This window comes from Ailuropoda melanoleuca, chromosome 6 (genome assembly GCF_002007445.2).
Source record: "Ailuropoda melanoleuca isolate Jingjing chromosome 6, ASM200744v2, whole genome shotgun sequence".
NCBI lineage: Eukaryota > Metazoa > Chordata > Mammalia > Carnivora > Ursidae > Ailuropoda > Ailuropoda melanoleuca.
In genome coordinates, this window is record NC_048223.1 from 130,650,087 (window position 1) to 130,668,981 (window position 18,895).

Sequence of the window (18,895 nt, forward strand, 5' to 3'; positions counted from 1 at the left end):
GAGAGAGGGAACACAAGCAGGGGGAGTGGGAGAGGAAGAAGCAGGCTCATAGCAGAAGAGCCTGATGTGGGGCTCGATCCCATAACGCCGGGATCACGCCCTGAGCCGAAGGCAGACGCTTAACCGCTGTGCCACCCAGGCGCCCCGTTCTTATCATTTCTAAACTCTAAAATTAGGTTTTGTTTTCAAACTGGTCACATACAGGTTCTGATGGGAGTTGCCACATAAACAAATTGGGTCCTAAGTGGTGAACACTCAATTTCCTTTAACCCCTCTTCAGCGCCCATCCTGGTAAGCGGCTTGATTGACCTCAGGCCATGGAGATTTCTTGGCTCCTGCCTTTTGAACTTTCCTGCTCAAAAATTCCCTTAAAGAATTTTTTTTAATTATGTATGCCTTACACATTATTAAGTCAACAGCTAACATTTTTATTTTTATTTTTTTTTTATTTTTTATTTTTAAAGATTTTATTTATTTATTCAACAGAGATAGAGACAGCCAGTGAGAGAGGGAACACAAGCAGGGGGAGTGGGAGAGGAAGAAGCAGGCTCATAGCAGAAGAGCCTGATGTGGGGCTCGATCCCATAACGCCGGGATCACGCCCTGAGCCGAAGGCAGACGCTTAACCGCTGTGCCACCCAGGTGCCCCAACAGCTAACATTTTTAATCATAAATTTATATATTGCAGAGTATACTCTCCAGGGAATTGTACGTACTTACCTGTTAAAAGCCACATCACTCTTCCAAATGAAACAGATGTACTATAATACTGTAACATTTTTGCATCCACAATGCCCTTTTAATAAGTGAGCAAGCCCTTTAACCAGTCAGCAAATATAACTTATATTTGTTTAGTTTTTTCCATTCCACTCTCCCTGAAGTTTTATCCTAATGAAATATATTTCCATTGTATCACTTCTTTCTTGTATTTTATTGTATTTTGGGGAAGTCCTTTTGTATATCTCCGTAACGAAAATATGTATATAAATTGAAATTTATTTCCTCTGACTATAAGACCCTAAGCGTTAAAAACAGTTAGTCTGCAGTGGGTTTATTACTACAATTATTACAAGATACACTCTGTCAAAACTACAAGGTGATGATTAAAACTTGACGGTCATGATTAAACAGAAAGGTAGGTTCTTATTTAAGGTGCATCTCTTAAATGAGGTGGAAATTAGATGAAATGAGATGATTTCCGTTCCCCACTGACTTTTGTTTGGCAACGTCAGGAAGAGCACTTCGGTCCTGTTCAGGGTGAGCAAGGGAGCTCGGCCTCTCTCCATCTAGGGGGAGAAAGGTGGTTTGTTAATGGAGGCGGGTGGAAAAGGAAAGCACAGCACAGTCCTCAGGCAAATTCATTTTAGGAAGGGATACATATATTTCTGGAAATTGGTCCCCTTAGAACTTTGTCCTGCCCAGATGCCCTTAGGAATGTTTTCATGTTCAGTCAGAAGCGTGCAAACCATAAGCTATTAAAAAGAGACTTAATTTGGTTTCTCATTTTCCAAAATAGGGGTTCCAGAATGGAAGAAATGTGGGTTTGAATGTCCTTGTTACTCTGATAGTTACATTGCCAACTTCCTCCTGCTGAGCTCCACATCCTTACGCATATGGACAAGACAGGAACTCAGACTACTTCCAGATCTCTGTAGGCTTGTGCGCTGAGGAGGGCATCTCAATATTCAAAGGCCTAATCATTGGCAAAGAAGCAGCCGAGATTCAAAATTAAGAAAACATGGATTTTATTTTTCCATTTCATGGAAGTACCATCATGGTCTCCTGATAGCTCCCAGCTATAAGCCACCAGGTGGCAGCAGAGAAGACAGCACCACCAGCCTGGCCCCAAGAGCCCCACGGATGGGGGGGAGGGAGGAGGTGGAAGGCAGGTAGAGGGAAGAGGACTGGACATGACGTAGGGGTGTATGCTTTAGCTGTCAGAGAAAACAGGCGGGGAAATGTGGGGCGGATCTCAAGAGAGGACAGAAAATATTGAGAATGACACTTTCAGCGTTCAGAATAAAATTGAAGGAATGAGGAAGAAAACTGAGGTTGATGGGAGAATTGAAGAGGAATCAGAAGGGTACAGATGGCCTTGAGGGGCACTCTGCCCAGAGGCCCAAGATGCCTCTGGGGGAATCCCTTTATCTGTACTCTTCCCGGGGTGGGTCAAGGTCTGGCTCCTCATGAGATCCATGGTCCACTTCAGGGGCAGGTGGCCAGGGGTTTTCTGGAGGCTGGGGTCCTGCTGGCCAGGGGTCATCAGGCCGGGGAGGCTGAGGGGGATCGGTTCTCGGGGGCTCAGGAGGCCAGGCTCCAGATTCCGGCAGGTCTCTCCAAGGACGACTGGGGCCTGGAGGTGGAGGGTCCTCAAAGAGAGGGGGTGCCCCTGGCCAGGGATCACCAGGGATTGGGGGGCCCTGAGGCAACGTTGAGGAGCCCTCCTCCTCTCCAGCCTCTGTGGGTAGGGGAGGGGGGTGTTCTCCGCTGCCTGAGATGCCTGTGGAGGAAGGAGAAAGGGAAAAGTGGTGAGGGCCAGATCCCTTGTCCCCCAGCTACAGACTCAGGGGGCAGAGCCTCTCTGGGATAGACCACAGCCTGAACTGACACCACAAACAAACCTGAAAGGTGACTCTCAAAGAGCTCTCCACACATTTACAAAATACTGAAGTGATCTTAAAATGACATGAAAACCTTGTCCGGAATCATTAACTTGACCAACTTTAAACCGCCAGGAGCTGACATAAGCTCCATCTCACCCTGGCTGGAACCCCCACGGCCATGGCCTCTGTGTTGGTCTACACCTCCAAAGCCGTCCACACCTTGGGACCATGTGGCAGCCAGACCCTACCCTCTGCAAACACATCCACCCTCCACACAGTCCTCAGCTGTGAGGACTACTCACCCTCACACCCGGATTCTGATCTAAATTGCCACACGGACCTACACTTGAAACAGCAAAAACATTGAGCTAAAATTCACTTTCCTGCATCACCTGCAACATCTTAACTCTTCCCCTCATGCGAATACCCAGAATCTTCTGGAATCTCCTCCATCCCTATGCATCCAACTCACCCTTGCCTCACTTGACCATCCTCCATCACTCCCAATGGCAGCCCTGGCCTGCTCCCAGCTTACCTCCGGCACACAGATAAAGGACCAGGATCCCCAGTAGCTTCCAGCTGAGCACCATGGCTGTCTCCTGGCCCCCAAAGTTGGGGGTGGGCTGAGTCTAGGTGCCTGGGAACCCCAAGAGGCTTTATAGGGGAGGAGTGAGAGGAGGTGTCCAATCTCTGGGGAGGGGCCAGCCCAGTGACACCTAACTGGTCAAACCCGTTTGGAAGGCCACGGCTCATGTGTAACCTCTGACGGCGGCGTCCCTCATTTTAGTTCCCCCTCATTTTGGGACCCGGCCACCCCAGCTCTATCAATGACCTAGACCTTGGTCACCCCACCCTTGGGTTCACATCCTCCTCCACACCCTGCAGCAATCAATACCCACCTGTCATCTCTGTAATCACAAGGACTTCCACCTTTCATCCCTCGAAGCCATTGGAAGCTGAGGAATGGGAGCAAACCATGCGTGGGGAAGCAGTGTAATTACAGAAGCCAGGAGGCAGGACGCCCGGGCAGGAGCAGGGACAGTGCTCCTTTTAAACACAGAGGACGCAGCTAGGATGGCCTCAGCCAGTACCCCGAGCCTCCCCTTGGGACTGTTTTGTCCTCAGAACTTCCACTTCCCCCAGGACTGGGACCAACGTGCTTTCCAGCACATGCCTCCATCAGGCACCCAGGGGGCCTCCCAAGCAGTGACATCCAGGAGCCACCTGGAGCCACCTGGGGTGATGGCGGGCAAGGAAGTATGAGGACATCCTGATTCCTAATCCCCACCCCAGAGCAGGTTCCAACAGTCACAGCCCAGAGGCCGAGGAGGAAGCTGCCTCTGTTTCCTGTCAATCTCTGCCTCTTCCTCCTTCTCTGGAATCCTGCTGGGGGGCAGGGGCTGCCGTGGTCCTTGGTGCCAGCTCTGTGCCCTCCCCACCCCCCATCCTTTAGACCTCAGTCCGAGTCTTGTCTAAGTCTCTCAGAGACCCCTCGGAACCTCTTCCTCAGAAGAGCCTGCTCTGGTCTGGAGGTCTAGTGCACCTCTGAGACCTAATGGCACCCAAACAGAACTCCTTTCCTCCCCAGGCTGTTCTCCACCTGGTCTCCTCCCTCCGTGGCTCACTTCGAAGCCTTCATTCTCCTCCTTTCCCCCACCCCAACCCCCCACAAGGCAAGCCCAGGCCATGTCCCTGGAGCCCACCTCTCCCCAGCACCCTCCTAACTGGTCTCTCCACCCCCACTCTTCATTCCTCCCCCACCCAAACCCCATCTTCCATAGGGGGTTCCAACCTAGCTCTTAAACATGTCGGCCTAATTGTGTGGCTGCTACTGTTTGGAAAGCACTCCAAGGGCTTTCTACTGACTTAGAACAACACCCCCCCCCCCACGGGAACGACCAGGCCCACCCTTCCGCTCCGGGCTCCGGGCCTTGGTACTTGCCTGCCCTCTGCAGGACTTTCTGCTGGTGTTGCCGGCTCCTCACCGCAGGCAGGTCTCCACACATCCCCTTCTTGGGGGAGGCCTTTCCTGTCCCCTCATCTAGCTGCCCGACCCGGTCAGGTTCTGTCCCATCACTGTATTTCTTTTCTCTGCACGGCAACGCTTGTCTGTTTGAGCCCACCACTGTGGCCCCTGAGCAAGGACACTGCTGGGCTCCGAGCTTCCCAGCGAACGAGTGATGTTTTATATTCCTCACTCCTGGCAGTGATTGTGTTCCAAAGGTATACAAAAGTTGAGAATAAAGAAAACCTGGAGCTTCTCAAAAAAACTTCCCAAGCAGCCTGGAAAAGGGGTTTTGAAAAAGGTACCACCTAGAGAAATGGCTGTGTGCGACTACTTCTCGCACTTTCCGGACAGAGACGGGGGTGGGGCAGTTCCCTCCCATTCCCAGAGAGAACATGGCACCTGCTGTAGTCATCTTTATTAAGCCACAGGCTTCACAGGCATCTTGGTGGCTGGTGTCCAGGAGGGCAGCTGGCTGACCTCCTCGCCCCCGCCCCACTTCTCCGCCATCCGCCCCCCCACCTTGAGCCCCCAGCTGCACAGAGTGCCCGGTGGCTCAGCGGCAGACTGCAGCAGGCCAGTTCTGGTTGTCTCCTTGAGAAACAGCTTCCTCTTTGGAAATGGCCTCACTCAGGCCCTGCAGATCATCGAGCAGGACAGAGAGGGATCCTAGGAAAGAAGACCGCAAGGGATAGCAGCCGGCCCAGAGAAGGCTGTGGCAGCTACAGTGCAGAGATCGGGGCTGCCATCAGATGCGAGGGTTATGAGGGGGAGGGTTCATGGATGAGAGAGGCTGTGGGCCTCCCAGGGTCACAGAGAACAATGCTCATGCATTAAGAGCGCGTAGAGGAGAGATTCCTAAAGTCCCCCGCATTTGTGCCTTCCTCCGCGGACCATACCTTTTATGGACTCCCTGGTGGTGGGTGCTGCTGCTGGAGGTACAGGTACTGAAGACCCTGGGGCCTGGGGGCTGGACTCCACAGACCTCCCCTTATCCAGCAGGGAAGGAAAAACTGCCAACAGTCGCTGCTGCTTGTAACGGGAGAGGAGACCCTCCTGCTGCAAGGTGGCCTGGGAAGGAGAGGGTTAAACGCCACCTAGCCCAGGCAGAGCCACCCCTCCTCCTTCTCCCCTCGACTCCCCAGCCAGCTCAAGGGCCCTGGTCTCTGCTCTCCCCTACCAGCATAAAGTTCTTGTCCCTCTCTAGCTCCTGCAGGCGTTGGGTCAGCCGCAGCCCCTCCTCCTTCCGGGCCTCATCTTGCAGGCGCCTGAGCTCCTGGTTCCGCTCCTTTTCCCGGGTGGCTTTGCGCTGCATCTGGCGCAGGGAGACCACTATGTGGAAGCCAGGGCACAGAGGGCACAGGTGTGGGGCAGCCCAGAGGCAGTGAGGCAGCATGAGAACAGGACTGGAATCCTGGGCAGGAACACTGGGCCCTCAGCTCCATGGCTCAGGGAGCCATTTATGCTCCAGGGCTGTCTCCTCTGTGTGGTGGGAGTGGTGGCTGAGGCTCCATGACCCTCTGACTCTGTGAACCCAAAGAAAGTACTTTCCCCATCCTTGAACCTTCCTGGAGTCGATTAGGGGAAATCTTCGACTTTGTGCAATTAATGTTTTCTTAATGTGTGACAATGACATTGAGGTTACATAAGAAAATTTCCTCTTTATAGGAGATGCAGCTCAGTGGTCATGATGTTTGTAACTCACTTTAAATAATTCCCCCAAAAATGCATGTATCAGTGCATATGTATATACAGATAAAGCAAATATTGCAAAAGATTAATAACTGCTGGGTGCCTAGCTGGCTTAGTCGGTGGAACACGTAACTCTTGATCTCGGGTTGTGGGCTCAAGACCCACACTGGGTGTAGAGGTTACTTAAAGAAATTAAATCTTTAAAAAAAATTGACAAATAACTGTTGCATCCAGTCAGAGGAGGTAAACAAGTAGGCATTATGTGACTCTCGTAATCTGTCCAGGTATTTGAACTTTTTCCTAATAAGACGGGGGGACGCACCTGGCTGGCTCAGTCGGTAGAGCATATGACCCTTGATCTTAGGTTTGTGAGTTTGAGCCCCATGTTGGGTTTAAAGATTACTTAAAAATAAAATCTTATAAAAAAAAAATGTTGGGGGTAGACACACACAGCAGCGGACACCATGTAAAGATGGAGACGGGAGGGAATGATGTGCCTACAAACCAAGGGATGCCACAGATTGCCGGCAACCACCGGAAGGGAGGAGAGAATCATCAAACAGATTGTCTCTCAGAACCTCTAGCAGGCACCCACCACCCTGCCAGCATCTTGAGTTCAGACTTCTAGCTTTCAGCTTCCAGTACTATGAGAGAATAAATTTCTATTGTTTTAGGGCAAAAAAAAAAAAAAAAAAAGTTGGGTGAAATGGTTGGTGTGAGGTTGGGATGGCTGTTGCCTTTGTGGAGGGGAAGTGGCTGGGCGGGGCTCAGGGGGCTCCAAGGCTGGTCACATGCTGGTGCTGGATATGGGCGCCGGCTCCGAGAGTGTGTTCACCACCTGAGAATTGATCTGTACCATTTCTTGATAACTTCATTATTTGCATGCTTCAAAACAGCTTTAAAAAAAACTTATGTCCAACACATCCTTCTCCCGGGATGCCCACGTCCATCCCAAATCTCACCTGCCTTGCCATGCTCCCTCCGAGCCTCATTCAGTCTCCTCTCTGTTTCTAAGAGCTGTTCCCGCAGCCTAGTTTCCACTTCAGCCACTTTCTCTTGCAGAGCTGGGAGGAAGGTGCAGATGGGGTGTGTCAGGCAGGAGTGTTGCTTCTCGGTTCCCCCCAGCCCTCCATGGTAAACCCATTTCCCCCTCCTGCACACCTTGCCCATAGATCTCCTGCTGCTGGGTCAGTTCCTGTCGGAGACTGGCCGCCTCCTGCGTGCTCTCCCGTTGGCCCTGGCGAGCGGCTTCCAGCTGCAGCCCCACATTAGCCAGGGACTCCTGGGTCCGCTGCAGCTCCTGCTCCAGCTGCTGGGCAACCTCACTCAGTCGCTGCCGCTCTGCGTCCCCTGAGAAGAGGTGGCGCTCACAGGCCTGTCCGTGCCCCAGACCCCAGCTCTTCCCTCCTCCCCATCCCCAACACACCCAGCTCTGGCCCCTGTTCCAGCTCAGTGACTCCAGGACCAAGCGCACCTTGCTCCCGGGCCCGGCCCACCTCCTGCTGGATGATGTGGGCACTCAGCTGCACTTCTGCGTCCAGGCGGTTCCGTTCTTCCCGCAGCTGCTCCAACTCAAGGCTCACGTCTGTGGCCGGCAGCGGTGGGGGACAGCTGGGGTAGGGAAGAGAAACAGAGTCAGGGGAAATCACCCGGCCTGATCCCTAAGCCCCCATCCCTCTTCAGTCCTCCCTGTTTGGGCTCCCAGCAAACAATACATAACCCCCTCCCATCCACCTCACAGAGCCCCAGACTTCACCTCTCCTGGCGCAGCTGAGCAAGGGCCAGTTTTCGAGCCATCAGGCCTGGTGGAGAAAAGGCAGAAAGCAACAGCGAGGAGTTCGAGGAGGAGAAAAGGGAAGAGGAGAGCAGGGGAAGGGTGCTCGGACAGGTGACAAGTAGGCATGAGGATGGATGCGGGAGGCGAGGGCCGGAGGGGCGGTACAGCGTGGCTGGCAGCCGCCCTACCCACCCTGGATGGTATGGACCCTGCGGACGGCGTAGCTGACTCGGCTGCTGAGGGAGGGCAGCTGGGTCACGGCGCGCTCCACTTCGGCCACGGTGCTCTGGAGCCACGTCTGAAAGCTGGAGAAGGCACGCGGTCAATGACCCTTCAACCCCACCTCATTCCCTAAAGGACTTGATGTGACTTGTTGGGACAACTCCTTCTATCCTCTATTGCTAACTATGTGGGGAGCAGGGAAGGGAAAGCATAGCAGGGAAAAGAGAAGCTGAAGCCAAGGGTGGGGGCCAGTCATGTCTGAGCTTTCTCAGGCGATGAAGAAGAAAACCTGAGAGCTTACGCCCTTTAGATAAAAATAATCCCGTTGCTCATAAGGACAGCACAGCTATGCTAGGTCCCAAAACCTAGGGTAAGCTTCTCATTTGGGTCCTAGCAATCAGTGTCTTTCATAAGAGCAGTAAAATTAAGAATGAGCTTCACGGGGTCATACCTGATCTGGACCCAGAGCCCATAACACAGCAGAGTTCGGTACAAACGATTCTATGGGGGCTAAAACGAGTGCCGTGGAGCGGGCTCATCTCTAGCTGATTTGGACTGTCTTGCAGGCTGCCGGACATGTCTCCTGGTTCTGGAAATCTCCTGGTGCCGTATGCCACGTTTGGGTGTATGAACTTAGGTGCATTTTCCTCAAGAACAAAGTGCCTAGCTTCCATCCATTTTCTAAGGAGCCCTTACCCCAAGAAGGCCTTACGTGGCGGTGTATCTTTTCAAGCAACCTGCAAAGTTTATTTCTCATAACCTATTTTTTGATCACTAATATGCATTAGAGATGAAAGCTATCCTCGCTAACAATTTCCCGATGCCAGTGAAGGCCAGATCCACGTGCCTTATCGGCTGACTGTGCCCAAAGCGGGACCAGCATGGCTCACAAAAGCTGAGAAGCCTACACAGGTCCCCTGGGAGGAGGGCCAAGGCAGCAAATCGGGGCAAGCGTGGAACTCTCCAGGAGAGTCCAAGTCTGTATCAACTGAGAAACAAGCAGACGACAAAGGCTGACAGCTGTATCCCCAGCAGCACAGCAGAGAGCCGTTATCTAAAAACTGTGTGAGCCGGCGCTTCCAAGGCCTCCAATCACGGCTCCGGGCCATCTAGAGACCACCACACCTGCCAACAAGCTGAGCGTGGGTTGTTTGGAGCCCCATGGACTTCCTGGCCATCAACCATTAGCAAGAACCATTTCAGTGACGTCCTAGCGCCCAAGTAGAACCCTGTGCACCGGGCACCTCCCCGTTCTCCTGGGAACAGGAAGCAGCCACGATGAGCAGAATCCGGGTGGGTCATTATAACCAGACTAATTCTGTGCAAAGTGGACATTTTTCATAATTTTTTAAGTGAAATTAGTCCTCAAGGTACTAACCCAATAGAAAGTGATGGTGGAGGGGCGCCTGGGCGACTCAGTCAGTTAAACGTCTGCCTTCAGCTCAGGTCATGATTCCAGGGTCCTGGGATCGAGCCCCGTGTCGGGCGCCCTGCTCAGCAAGGAGTCTGCTTCTCTCTCTTCCTCTGCTCCTCCCCCCTGCTTGTGCTTGCTCTCTCCCTGTCTCTCTCTCTCAAATAAATAAATAAAATCTTAAAAAAAAAAAAAGTGATGGTGGGCAAGGACCTATATCCAGCACCACAATTTTGCTACACCAGTAATTGTTCCATGATCCATCCAGAACTGCCTCATGGTAACAGTAAACATTTACAGAGTCAGATGACATGCCAGGCACTGTGCCAGGAGGTCTACGAGGACCACGTCAGTATCCCCAAGTCCAAGGCTGAGGGGGGTGTTAGCAGCACAAGGAAATGTGTGTTCCTCCTCCTTTATAACTTTCTAAAGGTTGTAAAACAGGTGTTGAGAAGGAAACACCCAGGAAGTTGGTATGAGAGACAAAGGCTGGCAATGATTAAGAAGGAAATTGGCATACATTTTAGATAGAATATCTAGTAAGCCATAGGCGAACAGCTTTAAAATACAGGTTAAATTTGGTTCCAACGAAATAGGGTGTGCCTATACAATTTCAAAGAAAGAAAGATGGGAGTAGCCACACTCTCGATCCTCGAACAGCTCCGAAGGTGACGATCCTCCCAAGTGAACTGACTATAGGAGGAAGCGTGGCCTCACGTCCAACCAGACACGCACAGGAGTCCTAACAAGCGACCCTCGTGTGACTGCGGAATGGGTTGCCCCAGGGAAAAACAAACACGGAGACTTTCATAGGGCTAGATACCTCTTTTTTTTTTTTTTCTTTTCAGAAACAGTAAGATTTTTGGTTTATATTTCATGGATGGTGCTGCTGTTCCAACCTTATAAAGTAAAGTTGTCTGCTTTCCAAATTCCAAAAATTAACATACTCCCCCATCTTACCATACAAACCAGTGCCCTTTGGTTTCTTTAGAAAAAGGAAGGGTTAAAGGGTTGCTGATTATGGAAGAACAATTTTGATTTGGGACCTTCCATACACACAAATCATACTGAGTGGCCAGACGCTTATTTTACAGAACGGTTTAAGTATTACGCAGTAGGGCTAGATACCTCTTGACCTGCACCCTCCAACGGCCAACTTTCCAGCCCCTCTTGCCTGGGCTCTTAAACTCCAAGGTGCCCAGGGAGCCGGGGAAGCAGAAATACTACTCCACCCACCCTCCACCCCATACCTGCTGACAGAATTGGCCACCAGCTTCAGCTGCTCCTCGGCTGCAGCTGTGTGCTGCTGCCTCCGGCGCTGGGCCTCCCGAGCCCGGCTCAGCTCCACCTGCAGGGCCTGGGGAGGGTGCAGTGAGGAGAGGAGTCCCCTCCCCGGGGTTGTGAGGGAAGTGGGGAGGGATCCCTGACCCCCCTTAGACTCCACCTGGCTCAGACACAGACCTTGGCGCCCATCCGCTCCACCTCCACCTCTGCGACTTTGTCCTGTAGGGAGCGCTGCAGGATGGCCTGCTCCTGGCTCTGGGCCACTGCTCTTTCCTGGAGCTCTGCCACCTGGGGGGGGTGGGACAAGACAGGACAGAGCACCGCTAGCGCGGGAAGCGGGAGGAGGGCACTGGCAATGGAGGGGCTGGTGCCAAAGCCTCTGAGAGAACATGATGCAGGGAGTCAAGTGTGGGCTCCTGAGAGTGGAGTCTGAGGCCAGTTTCCTACCAGAAGCATGTTCCATGTGCCCACACCTTGAGGAAGCTCACTGTGACACACCCACGAAGACTCACCGCCTCTGCCCATGCCACCCATGCTTGGCCACTGTCACCTCCTCAGAGGAGCCGTTCCTGAGCACCCTGCCTGAAGCACGCCCACCCCACAGTCTCTTTCTGTCACTTTTCTTTAAGGCACACATCAGTACTCGACATCATCTAACTGCTTGCCTGCTGCGTGTCTCTGCTCCAGAACGTAAACTCCATGAGAGCAGGACTTGCCTTTGTTCAGGCCTGTGTTCCCAGCACATGGGGACCACTCGATAAATCTTTGTTAGGTAAGTACCATCCCTTATGTAAGGAGCCAGGAGCTGGGGGGAGAATTCGGGGAGAAAGAGAGTCAAGTGACCTGTCCCTTCAGCTGCTCCACGTGTCCTCTGTGCTCCAGCTCCTGGGCCTTCAGCTGCACCATGAGGGCAAACACCTTCTCCCGCCAGCGCTTCAGCAGGGACTGGCACTTCCGGCTGAACTCGGGCTCCAGGGAATCTGAAGGCTGAACCTGCGGGGTGGAGGACAGGTGGAAGTGTGGGCTCCTGGGGGAGCAGAGGAAGCAGGTGTTTTTTGGCTTTTTCTCTCTGTCCTGCCCAAGCAATAAGAGCCACAGCAAGAAGCGCTGTTCCCCGACAAGACGATGCCAGCAGGATCTGGCAGCAGGCCAACCGCTCGTACCCACAGGGAGCCGCTGGGGCAGGGGCCTACCTGCCGGGTCAGCTCCTCCTCCTGGATGGCGAGGATGTGCACGAGGCTCTGCACGCGCACCTGCAGCAGCTCCGCTGTGGTGTGCAGGCCGTCCCGGTCCTCGCGCAGGTGCTGCAGGTGGGAGACGAAGGGACAGCAGTGGCCTCCTGGCACCAGGTCCGCCAGCAGCATCCGGCCGCTGCCCCTCATCAGCACTGCCTTCTCTCCTGGCCACCCTTCTCCCAGGATCTGATCCCTGAGCAGCCCCACCCCACCTCCAGCCCCACCCAGATGCACCCTATACTCTCTCACCTGCACGGTTTCTAGAAGCTCTTGTCGCTCCGATTCCCAGGTCTGGCTGTGGACTTCAGGAGGGACTTGCTCCCCCACATATCTCCTTAAATTCTCCACCAAGGTCACCTGTGCCTCTAAGTCTTCTTGGGTCTTGCTAGGGTTGGGGTGGGAACAGGGCAGCCATCAGTGAGGCACCGGGGAGACCTGCCGCACCCACCACCTGCCAGATGCCCCTTTGGCTGCCCACCCCCACTTTACCTCAGCTGCTTCTGCAGCACCGCAGCCTCCCTCTGGGCCACAACCAGCTCCTTGGCTTCCCCTGCCCTCCTGGTTTCCAGACTGTTCAGAGATTTCTCCAAGCCCTCAGCTTTGCTGGTCAAACTGGAAAGAGCTTCCTGGTGAGCCTGTGTCAAGGAGGAGAGCTGTGGAGAGAAGAGAGGGCACAGCAGGGGCCAGCTCACTCCCACATCTGGACTTTCCAAATCTGCTCCTGCTCAGGCCCTGGCCCTGCACTCCCGTCTTCCGTAACCTTAGACAGCAACCCGCAAAAGGCCCAACTGCACACATGGCAAAATGGAGACAGTCCTTGGTGCCTCTCTGTCCTCCATCCACCTGCCAGTCCATCAGCAGTTCCTGCCCGGTCTCCCCACTAAACAGATCTTCATTTCTGTCTCCACTGCCACCAACCTTAGCAACCCACCCTCATCTCTGGCCTGCACAACAGCAACAAATTCCTGACCAGTCTTTAAAAGCCTTCAAGGCAGGGGACGCATGGGTGGCTCAGTCAGTTAAGGATCTGACTTTGGCTCAGGTCATGATCTTGGGGCCCGAGACAGGCCCCGGGCTCAGCAGGGAGTCTGCTTGTCCATCTCCCTCTGCCCCTCCCCCCTGCTCTCTCTCTCTTTCAAATAAATAGATGAAAAAAGTTTAAATAAATAAATAAAGCCTTCCGTGGCTTATCATGGCACTGACAACAAAGCCCAGCCTCTGCCCTCAGCCTCCAAAGCCAGACATGCCTTGGCCTCTAACACTTTGAGTTCAGCTCCTACCACTTGGCTTCTCCCAACTCCTCAGGCCTTGGGTGATGTCACCTCCTCAGAAGGCCTCACTGGGCCCCCTACCACCTGCCCCATCCTATCACCTGTCCCAAGTCCTTTCAGCTCTTATCGTCATCTGGAATGATCTCCACAGCTTAGTGTCTGCCACACTCTGTTCCAAAGGAAGCTCTAGGAAGGTAGGAACCTTGTCCGTTTCTCACTGCGCCTCCAGCAGTGGTGAGTCTGCGGTGAGTACGTGGGAGACACTGCAGGAGCGGGGGGACAGCTGGCAGAGGAAGGAGAGAGGCTGCCCTCTAGCCCGATCTTCACACCATCAAGTGATCAATTTAGAAAGAAATCACAAAACTGGTCTGTCTGTCTGCCTGTTTAGCTATCTGTAAAGCTACCTACCTACCTATCTAAAGTAAGCTCTACACCCAACGTGGGACAAAAACTCACCGATGAGCCAGCCAGGCACTCCACAAAACTGGTCTTCTTAGACATAAAATACAAATCCGATCACATCACTTCCCATTTAATACTTTTCAACAGCTGCTCATTGCTCTCAAGGTGAAGTAAAAAGTTCTGAACAGGCCCCGAGGTCTCCCCGTGCACACATCATCCGGGGCCCCTCTCATCTCCTACACTCAAGCCCCTCTGGCCTCCTCACGCCCCACAGGCTGCCAAGTGTGGCCAGCTCCCATCACCTCCCCACACGCCAGCTCACCAGCCAAGTCCTAGTCAGCTCAAAAGACAATTTCTGATCATGAAGCATCTTTCATAATCTCAAGGCCATTTATATTTTTCTTTGAACTATCTCCTGTGCCCATTTTCTGGCTAGATTGCTATCCTTCCCTTATCAACTTCTAGGCATACAGTATATGTTAGGGACATCAGCCTTTTTCTGTGATATGAACTGTAAATATTCTTATCATCTGTTCTTTAATTTTGTCATTTCTAAACTGAATATTATAAAGCCAATGTATCAATCTTTCCTTTAATGACTCCAGATTTTGATTCACAGGTAGAAAAGCCTTCACCAATCTGAGGTTATAAAGGAATTCACCCAGGGGCACCCAGCTACCTTGGTCAGTAGAGCATGCAACTCTTGATCTCGGGGTCATGAGTTCAAGCCCCACGTTGCGTGTAGAGACTACTTAAAAAAAATAAAATCTTAAAAAAAAAAAAAAAGGAATTCACCCATGTTTTCTTCTGGTACCTTTATGGTTCATTTCCTTTTTTTTTTTTTTTAATTTTTTATTTTCTTAAAGATTTTATTTATTTAACAGAGAGAGAGAGAGAGAGACAGTGAGAGAGAGAACACAAGCAAGGGGAGTGGGAGAGGGAGAAGCAGACTTCCCACTGAGCAGGAAGCCCATCACAGGGCTCGATCCCAGGACCCTGGGGTCAGGACCTGAGCAGGCAGACACTTAACAACTGAACCACCCAGGCGCCCCTATGGTTTCATTTCCTAACATGTCAACTGACTAGGGTGGTGTTCCCTAACCCCCCTGTCCACATTAGGGCTCCCTGTCCTTCTGCATGGCATTTCTCCCAATTGCAATTAATTAATTAGGATTAAGTTAGGTGTTGAATGTGCATGTCCCCCACCAGGCTGTCAGCTCCACCCACAAGGACTCAGGCTGATTTGCCCACCCCAGGGTCCTGGTGCCTATCTCTGAGATGGCAAAGAGTAAGCACTGATAAATGCTTACTGAATGAGTCATCCCCCTTCCCCAGTCCACCCTCCCCCACCCTCCTCAGCACCCCCACAATGCTCCCACATGAAGTGAGTACCCAGAGTGAAGTAGGAAGACAAAATACTTCCTACGGAAGGGGAAGGAGGGCTTCAAGTGATGGGAGGTCATCTGAGTCCTGGGAGAAAAGTACAACCTGAACAAAGACCAAAACACCCAAATCCATCTTTCCAGGTCCTCTGATTTCTTGTCTTCACCAAACATCTCATCACTCCACTGCTCATGGGGCCTTTTTTGTGGAACCTGCTCTTTGCTGGGAAGCTTCTGCCCAGTTCATCCACTGAAACTAAACCCTTCTCACCCCCACATTCACCTGCTCCTGGTGCAGCCTCTTAACCTCCTCCAGTTCCCGCTGGCTCCCCTCTTCCAGGTTCTTTCGGACAACCTCAGCCCCAGCCAAGGCAGCACGCAGGCCCTCAGCCTCAGCTCGGCCAGCCTTCTCTGCCCGTGCCAGAGCCTCCAGCTCCATGGCCTGGGCCTCCAGCCTCATCTTCTGCTGCAGCGAGGTCTCCCGCAGGGCTCTAACCTCCTCCTCAAGCCGCCGCAGCTCTTGCAGCTGCCGAGAGATCAGCTCAGCCTGCTGGCTCAGGGCATGTGACCCCTCTAGCTCCACAGACCTTCAAAGACAGGTTAGCACAGGTGAGATCTGTCTCTGGTGCTGGGAGGGTGGTGGAGGGCACAAAGGGACACAGGAGAAGGAGAGGAGGATCCCTCTGCTATTGTGTGTGGAGATGGTGGGGATGAAGTTGGGCCATGGGGATCTCTGCATTTGCATCACTGTTGTCATTTATCATGGCCCTACTAAGCGTATTAGGTTCACTATCTGGGCTCACAGGACTTAAAGGCTAGCTGAGATCATGGAACATGATCTCTGCTGAGCTACAGACAGGCAGATGCATTAAACATCAAATGTGCACATCATTAGGCCACATATTCTGAAATGGCGGGGCTGGAAGACACCCAGAGACTTCTGAATTCTGATTTAAGGGGAAGGAAAAGTTGGAGGAAGTTTCAGAGAAAGAGAGGTCATGGCTTCCAGTATCAATACAGTGAGACCAGGCGCTAGTTAAAAGCTTTTATTGAGTGTTAGATATCCTGTATGAGGAGTGCACAGCACATCAATAAATAGTCTACTGGTGTCTTGTAAAGTCTAAATCAGCTTATGATAACATGGCTATGGACATAACTCCCTGAGGCCCAGAACCACAGAATTTTTCTTTTACAATGGTGGGGATCTATCTACAGCCTAGAAATATTAGTTGACTGGCCAAAGGACCTTAGTTGGTAGCCAAAATAGCATCAGAGTCTCTGTCTCCTGACACCCACTCCAGGGCTCCCCTTTTTATTATCATGCTCCTTCCTATTGGACAGGTCCAGGGTGGACCCATGTGCAATCCCACTCCAGAGCAAAATGGCAGAATGACATTCAGTACATTTGGGAAAAGACACGCAATGAAACATCAAGAATAAGAATCAGAACTTTTACAGACAAAACATCAACAAATAGTACGGCCAGCTCTAACGGCAAGCACTCCATCGGAATGCATCCACACTACCACAGTACGGTCTATACCCCTAGTCTGCACTTCTTTATCTTGCCTTATATTATGCTTATTACTGTCAGCTCTTGGTCAATCTACCTCTTCCCTCAGGATTTTTAATTCATTGATAGCAGGATCTCATTCATTTTTGTTACCCCATTCCTAGCACCTAGCATACTGCCTTATTACTTATACATTAGAAGTTTCAGTAATTGCTTATGCAAAAATGCACAAATTAGGGAACTAAAGCCTGAAACAGGGTAAGGAATCGATTTCAGTGAAGAAGGGTCACTGGCAAACAAGCCCGAGAAGAGCAACAATGAATCCCTACCTGCCTCTCCGCCCTGGCTCCTGCCCATTGCCAGAAACATTCTGTTCCCACATGATCACTTGAGGTCTCTGGTTGTCTGGCCGCCTCTCTGAGACATCTCGATGGGTTGGGGGTTGGACCAGGGGAATGTGTGAAGCCCAGGTGGGAGCCATTCTTGGTACAGTTGGAAGGGGACGAGCTTGGAAGTGGGATGGGGGAATCAGCCCAGTGGAACCTGAGAAATCACAAGGACAAAGACGGTCAGTTTCCTAAGGAGAGACAATCACCAGTCCCCTTTCCTGGTCCCACTGACCTGAAGGTCGAAACATCTCCACATGATTTGAAGTCTCTAGACTCTCTGTCCAGCCATCTATGTTTCCCTGGACAAGAGGAGAAACAAGGACACACCAGTTCAATTTTCAGGCCACCTCCCAAAGAGAAAGCCCCTACAATAATAGAGTCATAATCCTTTAGTAACTTCCCAAGAGAAGCAGGAAATACCCGAAGATCACTTGTTTGACCCAACCTGGTTCCTGATAGAAGAACTACGGCAATAACCATGAGATGGAAAGAATTAACTGAGAAAGACTGAGAAGGAGCTCTTAGGCTTTACTCATACTTTTAGAATTCTGGGCAGAGCCTTTACCCTCCTCCTTAAGTTTCTACAGTCTCTGCCGCTCCTTGTCGGAGGTGAGAAAGGTGGTGTGCAGTGCAGGGGCTGTGAGCCCAATCTCCAGAGTTCTCTCCATGGCTCAGCAAGGCCTTCCGGAAGCCCATCCAGACACCACCAAGCCATGACTCCTGGGTCCTTCCCTATTAAAGCACTGGCCCAAGGCCTGGCCCCAGATGAATGTGGCCACATGAAGGGCAGGACACCTCCCCAGGTCCCCTGGGAATCCAGGCAGCCTAGACCCGTTGGCAGAAAAGCCAGCTTCCTGACATCTCATCCAAACCCTTCCAGCAACTTTCCTCAGTTTCCCTCTAATATTCCCTCAGCTGCCATTCCTGTCGCTTCCCCCTCCTCTCTCCGGAGTCCTAGAACACAAGAAAGGTCTATTCAAGGTCTCCCTACTCTCCCACCAGAATTCACTTATTTCCCCCCCCCATCTGGGATTCCTATCACCCTCCCTCCAGCCTCATCTGCTTTTTTCCTGAAGGAATTATTCTGTTCCTTCACTTCTTCCTCATCTTCCAATTGCCTGCTCGAGCTTCCCTGCACTCTAGCAGGCTCTCACTTCTCTTACCACCCCACCCTCTCTCCCCCAGAAACCCAAGTCTTCACCCTGCTGGACCGTGGGCTCTAAGGCTGTTCGAACCACCTCATCTGTTCCTTTACCTGGTCCCTGTACCCCTCTCCCTCTATGGACCCCCGAACCCACCCCCGTACCCCCTCTCGGCCCCTTCCCGCCCCCAACCGACTCTTCCCGAATGTCCCTTACCCAGCGCGAGAACCCCCTCCGCCCTTCAGCCACAACCCCTACACCTCGCTCCTGGGCGCGGCCTCCGCCCCTGACCGCGCCTGCGCAAAGCGGGGAGCTTGGCGGGCAGCTCTAAAATCCTGTTTCACCCAGGGAGGAGGGAAAGAGGTGCACACAGGCGCAGTAGTGTCTATAGCCAGGCCCAATTATGGCGTTCGGGGACGTCTCCGCGCCCTGGCGGCTCCTCCCAACTCCGGGAACCCGGGAAAGCTTGTGAACTAATCAGAAGAAGCGGAAGGCGGGAGGTCGGGGACACTCCCAGAGCGCCGCCCAATGAAGCGGAGGGGGATAAATGAGCTGGCCAATCAGGAA

The 18,895-nt window shown here is 52.4% G+C and overlaps 2 protein-coding genes across 11 annotated transcripts; both read right to left on the reverse strand.

Moving 5' to 3' along the window:
- Positions 1-1,728: 1,728 nt before the first annotated feature.
- On the reverse strand, positions 1,729-3,552 carry PSORS1C2 (psoriasis susceptibility 1 candidate 2). The gene is made up of 2 exons (XM_002915799.4): positions 3,139-3,552; positions 1,729-2,500 (listed from the first exon to the last, which is right to left on the reverse strand). Exons 1-2 carry the CDS (start codon positions 3,191-3,193, stop codon positions 2,145-2,147), a joined length of 411 nt encoding a protein of 136 aa, XP_002915845.1. The 5' UTR covers positions 3,194-3,552; the 3' UTR covers positions 1,729-2,144.
- Positions 3,553-4,995: 1,443 nt separating this feature from the next.
- CCHCR1 (coiled-coil alpha-helical rod protein 1) lies at positions 4,996-18,696 on the reverse strand. 10 transcript variants are annotated; one of them, XM_002915815.4, is made up of 18 exons: positions 17,752-18,465; positions 17,419-17,485; positions 17,127-17,340; positions 15,568-15,871; positions 12,719-12,882; positions 12,479-12,614; positions 12,188-12,298; positions 11,838-11,987; positions 11,172-11,282; positions 10,961-11,067; positions 8,270-8,382; positions 8,057-8,102; positions 7,775-7,911; positions 7,462-7,650; positions 7,263-7,364; positions 5,789-5,940; positions 5,508-5,679; positions 4,996-5,277 (listed from the first exon to the last, which is right to left on the reverse strand). In XM_002915815.4, exons 1-18 carry the CDS (start codon positions 17,965-17,967, stop codon positions 5,165-5,167), a joined length of 2,604 nt encoding a protein of 867 aa, XP_002915861.1. In that variant the 5' UTR covers positions 17,968-18,465; the 3' UTR covers positions 4,996-5,164. The 10 variants fall into 10 exon arrangements, 6 of the variants coding, with proteins under 6 accessions (XP_002915861.1, XP_019651493.1, XP_019651492.1 ...); XM_019795934.2 differs by having other exon boundaries at positions 4,997-5,277; positions 5,508-5,637; positions 17,725-18,464; XM_019795933.2 differs by having other exon boundaries at positions 4,997-5,277; positions 17,725-18,463.
- Positions 18,697-18,895: the final 199 nt, after the last annotated feature.

Bases quoted from the DNA above. Each gene is read 5' to 3' on its own strand.
- PSORS1C2 (XM_002915799.4), bottom strand. From the start codon at position 3,193: ATGGTGCTCAGCTGGAAGCTACTGGGGATCCTGGTCCTTTATCTGTGT. The intron at 2,501-3,138 runs GTAAGCTGGGAG...CTTCCTCCACAG, and splicing joins CCTTTATCTGTGTGCCGGAG to GCATCTCAGGCAGCGGAGAA.
- CCHCR1 (XM_019795933.2), bottom strand. From the start codon at position 17,967: ATGTGGCCACATTCATCTGGGGCCAGGCCTTGGGCCAGTGCTTTAATA. The intron at 12,615-12,718 runs GTAAAGTGGGGG...CCCCAACCCTAG, and splicing joins GTGCTGCAGAAGCAGCTGAG to CAAGACCCAAGAAGACTTAG. The intron at 12,299-12,478 runs GTGAGAGAGTAT...TCCCACCTGCAG, and splicing joins AGCTTCTAGAAACCGTGCAG to CACCTGCGCGAGGACCGGGA.